General features: G+C 42.3%; 1 protein-coding gene across 1 annotated transcript; it reads right to left on the reverse strand.

The window, feature by feature from the left end:
- Positions 1–2441: 2441 nt before the first annotated feature.
- On the reverse strand, positions 2442–9963 carry AGR2 (anterior gradient 2, protein disulphide isomerase family member). The gene is made up of 7 exons (XM_066631021.1): positions 9825–9963; positions 8894–8957; positions 8518–8570; positions 6866–6939; positions 5250–5313; positions 3923–4006; positions 2442–2491 (listed from the first exon to the last, which is right to left on the reverse strand). Exons 1-7 carry the CDS (start codon positions 9961–9963, stop codon positions 2442–2444), a joined length of 528 nt encoding a protein of 175 aa, XP_066487118.1.
- Positions 9964–10919: the final 956 nt, after the last annotated feature.

Consider the following 10919-nt stretch of genomic DNA (forward strand, 5'->3'; position numbering starts at 1 on the left):
AGAAGTAGATTTGATGAAGGGTTAAATAACTGTCTACATTTTTTTTAAAAAGGCAGTTAAGAGTGTCCAATTAGCCAATAATTTCATGTTTGTACCATAATTTGAAAATGCAACATGTTAATGCAACACAGGGAAAATAAACAGCCCATCTAAGTTCAAACTGATTGCAGCTCGGCTAGGCCATTTCAAAAACTGTGTTTTAGGCGAGCATTTACTGTGGGATATGGCTGTAAGTCAGGCCATTCGACCTTCAGAGATCCCAGTAAGGTGATGTCCAGTCCAACAACATTAATACTTAAATGGTGGTTGTGCTGATATTTAATAGATGACCATGCTTTGGTTACATTGTTATTGGTTACATGGCCTGATGTAGAATGTGTAACATAAAGAGCTGACAAACAAAGTATTAACTATTCAACAGATTTATGTAAATTAAGACCTTCTGGGAGGTAATGGAGACTTTGCGGGCATGCTGGCTCATGGAAAGCATTGTTTCAGGTTGCTTAGTTATTTCAATGAGTTTTTCTTATAATAGGAGCAGGTTCTATGTCCTATGGCAGTGGTTCTCAAACTTTTAGCACCGGGACCCACTTTTTAGAATGAGAATCGGTTAGGACACACCAGAAATTATGTCTTAATCAGGAGCGACATCAAGCAGGAAACTTTTTAACAACCCTAGGCTGCAGTCCTACCCAATTGACTATCAGGGTTAAAAGCAGATACATAGCAGCCTGTTAGAAGTACAGATGTGTCACATTTCTCCAAATGCAGTCACATTCCATGGTAACATCAAGTCTAATATATTAAAAATAAAATATTGAAACGAATGGGGACCCACCTGAAATTGGCTTGCCACCCACCTGGTGGGTCCCGACCCACAGTTTGAGAAACACCGTCTTATGGAATTATTTCTTTGCCAGCAGTGGTTTTAAGCAAAATGAGATTGAACAGGGAGAAGTCTTGTTGAATAAACTGCCTCAGTGTTCAGCAGTCTTCTGTCCATAAGTTGCTGCTATGAAGAGGATTGGGCTGTAAGACACCGAGAACTTTCACACATTCTGCTGCCATGTTGGGTCTCTCCCACCGTGTACCTGTGGCTCTGATTTTTTGTTTTGTTTTGTACCTCAGTGTAGTACTTCACATTTCTCTCTGTTGAACTATATCCTGCCAGTGATTGACGTGCACATGCTGGCCCATGGAGGCCAGATCAAGCCTCCACACTGCTGAAACAGGATGAGTTTGCGCCACCCCAGGCAGACTGGTGTGGAGGTGGGAGAGGTTAGTGGAAGAGCAGAACAGAGGCAGGGAGGGGTGTTTTTGGGTGGGGAGAGTGTGGGACAGGAGGTGGATCAGGCCCAGGGGGGGGGGTCTGTGGCAGCCCCCACCACTTCCTAACCTCTACTCCCTTGCTCTGCAGCCTTACATGGGCTGCTCAGATTTGTGCCAGCAAATTCACTAGAGCAGAACTGAGTAGCCCCATAGGGATGACTGGGATGTTATTCAGGGCAAGGGGGAAAAGTATCCCCTTACACTGAGTTTCTCGCCATATACTAACCTGCTCTAGATCAGTCAGGTCAGTCAGCCTGCCTGACTATTCCAGTGCAGGATAGGATTGGGCTGTTATTGACCGTGTTCTATGTGCCTTCCTGACAGGGGTTTTAACCTAGGCCTCCAACAGATCATCTTAGGAAAAGAGAGAGAGGAAGACTGAAGAGGACAGTACACAGTTATTTCGCTGTGCTATGTGCAACATAGGTAGGTAGGCAAAGCACTAAACTATTTACTTGCTGGCTCCACTCCATTTTGTTTGTTGATTCCTGAATTCAGATTCCAGACAGATATTGTAGATACAGCTCCCTGGCAGGGATCTGAACCCAGCCAGCAGCAGTATTTCTCCTAGTCCAAGGGGAGAGAGCTGGTGGTGGGGGAAAATCTAGGGTGTCTTTAAGGACACAGTGCAGAATTAAGTCATCAGGCCTGAGTTAAGTCAGTGCAGAGTTAAGTCATTTTCCTCATAATGCTCAACATTCTTTGGTTGAATACAACTGAAGTCCTCTGTCTTTGCTATCATTTGCTTTCCTTGCAGCAATATCTCTATCATGATGCTTTCTCCAGAAGTCATAGGTATGTCCACGATCACAAAAATCAGACAGGCTATGCTTTTGTAAACACCGTAAAAGCGGATTTCTTTATTTTTAAACCCGATTTACAGAAAAAAAAACATACAGTGTTTTGATGCTTATTTTATAAAAGCAATCCATACGTAAAATGCCACGCAAATACAAACGAGTATTTATAAACACGGATCTCCTATTGTAAATTATCCTTAGTGTGGTTTGATATGCATATCTGAGATCAACCCATGCACATTTTCTTTGGTGAGGACAGTTTTAGGCTGAATTAGAAGTGGAAGACCTTTTAGGCGGATCTGTTTTGTTTCTTCACAATTCAGACTTCAACAGCTTCAGGGCTTTCTGCATATTTGAGTACACTAGAAATAAATATACGGAAGTTTTTTTTTCAATACAAGATGTAATCAACTGTTGTAAACAGTGTTACAAATGTCAATCTGTACTACTTCAGTTAAGCTAAGCCATCGGCAACAAAAACCATGGCATTAATTTCACAGTACCTAATGTGGAACACAAAATGCGTACTTTTTGTGGGCCGCCAATCATAGGATACCTGATCTTTGACCCAGTAAAACTGGATTACATGTTAAAAAATAACTTTTAAAATTGTACATGAATGATGATAATTTTCAGTTTATGCAATAGGTTACCAAGTGGAACAGTATTGTGTGTTGTATGCAGAAAAACATATTAGGGTGCAATTCTAACCCCTTATGTCTGTGCTTTCCAGCACTGACTTAAGGGCAATGCAACACCGAGGTAAGGGAACAAACATTCCCTTACTTTGAGGAGGCCTCCATGAATGACACCCAACAGCAGGATGCAGCACAGGTCCCATTGGCACCGCTAGGCCAGTGCTGGAAGGTACTGACATAAGGGATTAGGATTGAGCCCTGAGTGTGACAACTAAGGGCCCAATCCTACCCAACTTTTGAGCTCTGGGGTAGTCACAATGCAGCCCCGTGCTAAGAGAACGCATGTCCCCTTACCTTGAGAAGGCCCCAATGACTGCCCCTCCACCACAGGATGCACACCCCATTGGCACAACTGCACCAGCACTAGAAAATTGGATAGGATTGGGCCCTAAGGAGGCATGTTTAAAGTAGGCTTGAGGAAGGACCGGATGGCTGAAATAAGAATATCTAGTATTTTTTTCAAAATGCTTCAAAGTCCATTACATTTTCTCAGGAAGAAAACAAGATCTTGACAGAAACAACTTTGGGCCCAATCTTGTCCAACTTCCAGTGCCACCGCAGTGCAGCCTGGAGGTCAGGGAACAAATGTTCCCTTACTTTGAGGAGACCTCCCTAACTACCCTCCCACCACAGGGTGAAGTGCACATTCCATTGGCAAGGCTACACCAGGGAACGTTGGATAGGATGCAGCATGCCAGATGCTCCCCCCTTACCCAATGATGTGCCAGCCTCTGCTCTCGCACTCTCCAATACTTTAGCTCAGCACTCTTCTCCCCTCCATGTTTCCTCTCTGCCTCTTCTTCCTTTCCAATCCCAAGGTTGAAAGGGGGAAGAGGAGCAGACAGAAATGGAGTGGGCAGACAGAAATGGGTACCCCCCAACAATCTGCTGCCTGAGGTTACCACTTCAGTTGGCCTCATGGATGGGCAAGCCCATGCTAATATCTCCCTCTCCCTCTCTGTGTGTGCGTGTGTGAGAGGGAGACAAATTCTAATGATGAGTTCCTAACGCGACTGTACAATGCCATTGTACTCCAACTGTAGGATGGGGGATTTCTCCATTCCAAAACTACAATAGGGAACGAAAAATACTTACACAGTGCAATATCTGAGGGCTCATAAGCATAAAGGCGATTGGAATATCTGCCAGTAATATCTGCCCGAACTGTCAGTGTAGGATCTAGGCAGGAGGGGAAAAAAGGGTGAAAGTGATGACTCCCAGACCCAAATGAACAGGCCCTAAATGAAAAGAGCTGCTGCTACTTCTTTCCAGGCAAAGCATGTCTAACCAAACACATAAGATTCCCTTTCCCATATGGTTACTGTCACACAGTATAATGAAATATTGACATCCTTCTTTCAACGAAAAAGAAGTTCAATGTGGTTCACATAGCAACATGTATTTTAAAATTATTTCCTATCCTAGAGGAGTCACAATTCCACTCTTCCCCCCATAAAAAGAACACAGCAGAGACACTGCCAAATGACCATGGAAAAAGATGCTTTGTGGTAATGAATACCGACAGTTGCCCTCCACATGCTAAATATAGAAGAGCCACTATGGAAAACGTGTCTCTTAGCCCAAGATTCTGGTCACTTGTAGATTCTGTGCAATCCGTAAGTACAGTGTTAAATGGACAGAGTGCAAACCGTGTCTTTTGGATTATAAAAGGGGTGAACAACATAAGTATTAAATAGCTTCATCACCACAACTAGAGCATACACTTAAAAAAAAATTGACAGGATATTGCTATGGAAAGGAAGGGGACATTCTTTTCAATCTTAAAGAACCACTTCTTTGGGTCCTTTATTGCTCCTCTGCATCTTAAAAAACACACAACAAAAGGCAGGCATGGAAAAGAGGGCGGTTTTGGATACAACACTTTGTCAGTTCTTTGTAATGCTCTGTTTATCACTGCCTTGCAGAGGTGAGGATTACTGCCTTTCAGCATATAGGAAGGGCTGTCAGGTTGGATTCATTCAAAAATATGAGAGTCCTGAGCTGGTGGTATCACATGGCTGCTAAACCTTCAAAAGCTAAACCAAACCAAACCTAGTACTGGAATGGATCCTAATGGCAGCTCCCAAATGAGTTTAGATTACAATAATCCCATTTGCCTAAGAGAAAAGCTGAAAAAACTAGGTCACTTTTGGAAAACTAGCAACCCTATGTGACACAACTACTTTCTTGACTGTGTCAAGAAGTTTGAGGGGGTGTCATGTCAGTGGTAAAGTAAACCCCAAAAGGTGAGCTATCTAGATCTGGATATTTTGTTCAATCAGCAGGCAGAAAATGTGAATGAAGTTTTTACCCCACAATAAATACTAACTTCCATTACTTGAAATCATTCATCTCACATATCTATACCAATAAACTGGAACCAGTTTTTCAAATGGATATCTTTGGACCTTAAATTACTCACCTACAAACAGAACTCTAGGCACATACTGACCATCAGGTGCAAGATGCTTGTCTGTGGTTTCATACTAGAATGAAATTCAGAGTTTAATTTTCCTATATGACATATAATTTAAAATCACACATAAACATTGCAATCACCATGATCAAGGAGAATTTATTTTAAAAAGTTTTTATCCAACACTTTCCAGCAAGGATTCAGGGGGACATTTTTTTTTTAACCAGTACAATTAACAACTAAAAAACAACTAAAAACTTAAGAAGAGCCCCCCTCAGTCAGGCCAAAGGCCCATCTAGTCCTACTTCCTGTATCTCATAGTGCTCCACCAAATGCCTTAGGAAGCACACAATACAATAAGAGACCTGCATCCTGGTGCCATCCCCTGCATCTGACATTCTGAGGTAAACCACTTCTAAAATCAGGAGGTTGCACATTACACATCATGGCTTGTAACCCATGATGAACTTTTCCTCCAGAAATTTGTCCAGTTCCCTTTTAAAGGCATCTAGGCCAGATGCCCCATCACAACATCCTGTGGCAAGGAATTCCATAGACCAACTATACGCTGAGTAAAAAAATATTTCTTTTGTCTGTCCTAACTCTCCCAAAACTCAACACTCAAACTAACTAAAATCAGTGTCAAAAAACCAGCAGTGCAACACAATACAATGCAGAGATCTTTAACATCACAACCCTGTGCATAGCTATTAAGAAGTAAGTCCCACTGAGTTCAAGGGGATTTACTCCTAGGTAAGACTGCAATCCTATGCACACTTCCCTGGGAGTAAGCCCCACTGAATACAATGGGACTTACTTCTGAGTTCTCTATAACCCGAGTACAGGTTAGGTTCAAGAGCTCAGTATGCAAGTTGGAACATATATAGGTTGAAACAGCCAGTTCTTGCTGGCCTAGCACTATCACGCCTGCATGAAAGCACCGACACAGCCATCAATAACTTGGGGAGCCAGTATATATAAAATGTGTACCAAACATGCAAACATTACACGTACCATTGTTATGCACTAGTGTCTTGTTGTGAATGTAACAGTTTTCCAAACACAGATAATCAGAGCTGGCTCCTGGTTTTGGAGGGCTAGGGCAAGAGTTGTCACCAGTGTTGGACATCCACCTACAGTAGATTCTGCCAGAAGTGGAGCTGGGGGAGGGTTGTAGAGCTGTAAGTCCCACACAGCTCCCAAACTCGTCATGAAAGCTGCCCTCCCGCTCACTCTCAGAGCTTGTCTGGGGGTGAAACTAATGCGGAGGAGAGTTTTGGAGCCATGTGGCACTTACAACTCTGCCCCTGCTACTGTATTCCATCCCTCATCAATCTCATTGCCATCCCTGCCAGGAATGGGGTACTAAGAGGCAACAACAATGAGAACAAATAATAGAGTCTGGGGACTCGGCAGTGGGCTAACTAAACACTTGTGTATTATTTTTTTCTATAAATGATACATGGCATGTATTGTCCCCCTCCCGTCTAGTTACATTTGGAAAAGCTGACCTATGAGAGGCAATTCTATGTCAAATCTGATTGACTAATGGACCCTTTATCAAGGATCCCTTGAAAATGTAAGTAAATGTAAATGTAAATGAAAAAGTAAGGATCCCTTACTATAAGATTGAGGAGAATAAACTTCTCAGCCAACTTCTGTATTTCTTTGTGTTCAGCAAATGCCTTCTTCAGAGCTAGAAAGCAATAAGAATGGAATTATTTGTATTAGAAACACACTTATATACCTATTGTCAAAGGAAATTCAAACAAAAGTTAATGAACTCTATGTTTAATAGAAGTTTCTGTGAAATGGAAAAAGATAAGCTAAAGCAGTGAGAGCCTAAAACCAAACCTCAGTACCAAAAGAGCTCACAATTAAAGCATTTGATTTTAAAAATATGTGGTTTTTAGCTGAACTAAGAGCATGATAATCTAAACTTGACTAGTAGCTATATCATCCAAAAGAATACTACGTACATCTCAACCACAGTGCTGGTGTTTGTAAAGTGTATCATGCCCTTTAGAATAAGGAATACATTCAGTTGAACAACCCAGTTTGTTTCAGGTGGTTAATTTTCTCCATCTTGATCCATTTAGCTTGGTGGAAAAAGTAGCAGTCGGTTGAATAAGGAGCATAACAGCAAAATGTGATAAACGATACTTCTTATAAGACCTTGTTCACCCTACATACCCACAGATGTGAGTGTGTGGCATGAAGGAACTGCATATATGGGTTCTCCCTCAACCTACACATGTCTATTTGAAGCTGTGGAAACCACACACACACCACTTGTATATGCACTTGAAACCACACACACACCACTTGTATATGCACTTGAAACCACACACACACCACTTGTAGATTCTCTCACATGATCAGAAACTCTGCATTTTCTCAAATGAGTTACATACGGAGACTGTACATTCAGTCTGTACGTGTACAAGATCTATTCCCAGCTTCAGTTGTGGAGGTTGCTGGCAGGGCAACTGTTACGTGTGCAAGTTATGCAGGATCCAAATCCTGCATAACCGATTGGCCAAGTCGTATGGCTGGCCAATGGGTGGTGGATCAAAATCCTACTATCCAATTGGCCCTTTAATTTAGAGTTCCAAGGGCACCAATTGTGGGGAATCTGGGTGGAGCTGAGGGGTATAAAGACCTTGTTTTTTCATTGCCAGGTTCTGTTCTGAAGATGAAATAAATGTGTTGAGCTATTATCTCTATGCCTTCCTTTATTTGCATGGACCCACTATTTCACAGCAACCATTCATACATGTCATGCGTTCTTATTCATAGGTAAAGAGGGATCACATTATGAGCTCTTCAGGACAGTGGCATTCCTGGAGGGGAGGGCAAAATGCTAAGTTTGTTCAGGTACAGGAATGCCTGTGTAAAGTGGCCCCTCCTCCTTGCCTTCAGAGCCTACTGTGACTGCAAAAGCCTGTAACCAGCTCTGAAGGCAAAGAGAAGCAGCACTTTACACAGGCGTTACTGCGCCTGAACAAATTTAGTGTTTTGCCCCCCTCTTCAGGAGCACCACCGATTCAGGATGAATACAGCCCTCTATTTCTAACAGTGACTATCTGGGAAGGTACAGAAGACAGATAAATAAAGGTGGAAATCCCCATTTTCTATCCTGCAGTATCTCTCAATTGTTTTTCATTACAGGACGAGGGCAGAAGTTCTTCCTCTCAGGCAGCTTTAAGTAAGAGATGAACTTTGCACATTGCTAGGCGGAAGCCAAAAGATTGTTTACTGGAAAGAATTGTACCTTGGCTATGAGGGCACTCCTCTAAGTGGTGGATGATCATTATAGGTTTGTTGCTGAAAAAGAGAAGACATTTCATTTGAGAATTTCATAGTGGATTAGATGAAAATAGAAACTCATGAATGGCATTAACTAAGCAGATTTAGATTTGGCTGGCAACCTTCAGTCTCGAAAGACTATGGTATAAGCCTACAGCACCTGGTATTCCTATGCGGTCTCCCATCTAAATACTAACCAGGCCTGACCCTGCTTAGCTTCCAAGATCAGACATGTGCTGGGACCAAAATTCTGAAAAGGGTTTTTCAAACAAGAATCAGGGTTTGAAAGCAGAACTTCAGCATCACACATGATGGTGCTATGGACACCTTTCGGAACTTACTTTGTCCTTGCTTTGAAGAGAGCTTCTTCATAAGTTTGAGTCCAGATCAGCTGATCACCCCAACCTAAAGCAAAAAAAAAAAAAAAAGGAATTTAAATGTTTTCAAAAGAGTGCGGTTGAGGTCTTCAGGTCAGAAATAAGCCCCACCTGTGATCCTGAAGAAATGCTATCCTAACACTTCACTGATGCTGTATCTAGTGCCAGTGGTGTATTAGCCACTGCCCTCATTTTCGGGGACAGTGTTACGTGTAAGAGATTCTTATAGCTGGAGCTAAACTGAACTAGCATTTGCTTCAGACTCAGTGTTAATATGAGATGAAGTTAGCCTAATCAAGCCCATCTGCTCAAGTGACAAAAATCCCACCCAACATTTTTATGGACTTCCTATTTTTTATGATTAAAGAAAGACACCGCTTGTAAATGCTCCTTGCTTATACAGCATTTTAAATTTACAATGCAAAGTGCTTTACAGCTTTGTCTGCTGTCACCAGGGCACTAAATTGGTTGGTTTTACTACTATGTTACAGCAGGTTAAGATTGGGGAGATTGGACTTGGGCAAGTCTCTGATGAGTGACTTGGGCAAGTCTCTGATTGCAAAAATGGCAGTAAGTTCAGCTTAACATAACCCATTCTCCTCCAGGTGCTTTTTAAAGAGACAAGTTTTTCCTATATGATCTTAAAGCACAGGAACAATGGAGATGGAAGATGCCTTATTAAAAAAAAAAAATGCTTCCCAAAAGGTACTGAAAATTAACAAAGGCAAAAATCAGTTGGTAAACTTCAGCATCTTGTAGCATAGGTCTGCAATTGCCTCTCTTTGACACTTAGGACAGACTGCATAAATACTAGACTAGTCATGTGTGTGTGACCTGAATATACAGAATTAAAAATGTATAACTTTCCACAAGAGTTCAGCTGGTATGTTTTTACCTCTAGAGAGTGTTTGGGGTAGTTTGGGACGGGATGTTTTTGTGTCCTTTTGTTCATTTTTCGTTGTAGTAGCATCTTTCGCCAAAGTATATGAGACAGCAACAAGCAGAAGGAACATCAACACTAAGGACTTTTCCATGGTTGAAGCTAGGGAAAGGAGAAAGAGGAGAAAACATTGAGATTATTCAGCCCAGGGAACAAGATTGTTAACTAAGGAACAATAGTAGCATACAGTAGATCTTCAACAGACAGTTGGCAAAATGGCAGGCAATTGTTCCAAATCTGCTTGATCACAGTGAGGAGGAGAAACAAACTAAATGGTAAATGTATTATATATTAACTTCTGAGATAAAAGATAGAGGTGACACATGAGTAAATCACATTATGTTCAGAGTACACTTACTTAAAACTAACAGCCCGATCCAATGGGGCCTTTACAACAGTGGATCTTGCAATCTGCCATCATAAAGGGCACAACAGTACCATAAATGAGGTGCAGATGCCAGACATGTTGAAGTTGCTTGTGCAAATGGCCAGCAGGTCTGCAGGCCACCACCAATAGACTACAGCAGGCAAGGTGGCAGTGGGGGTGGGTTGTGGGTGGTTCGGGTGAGGTTTGGGGAGGTGAAGAGGAGGGGAGAGGGCAGTTCAGGAGTTGGAGGGAGTAGATCTTGGAAGAAAGCAACATATGCCAGGATCCTATTCCCACTTATCCAACCCCCCCTCCTTTGACCAGCAAAATAGCTGGTGTGGATCCAAGGAAACCCATTGGCAATCAGGCAGCCTTCCAGGAGGCAAGGAAAAGGTATTTTTACTTACTGCTCACTGGCAGTCTGATTACTCTCCCACCATAGCATGCAGCACAAACTGTCTTGGCACAGCTGCATGCTGTGGACTGGCGGGGGAATAGGATTGGACCATAAGTCCCACATAGCTTTAGAATGCATTCATGCAACAATGGCCCAACTGGGTTTGCTGTCTTACACTGTCTTGACTTGCCACTGCTATGGTGGATGGACCTGTGCATATGCACCCCTTCCCCACAAAGAACCTGGGAAGAACAGTTGATTACCTTGCTCCTTCTTTGTTCAGTTC

The sequence above is a fragment of the Tiliqua scincoides genome, chromosome 5, assembly GCF_035046505.1.
Source record: "Tiliqua scincoides isolate rTilSci1 chromosome 5, rTilSci1.hap2, whole genome shotgun sequence".
NCBI classification, from domain to species: Eukaryota; Metazoa; Chordata; class Lepidosauria; order Squamata; family Scincidae; genus Tiliqua; species Tiliqua scincoides.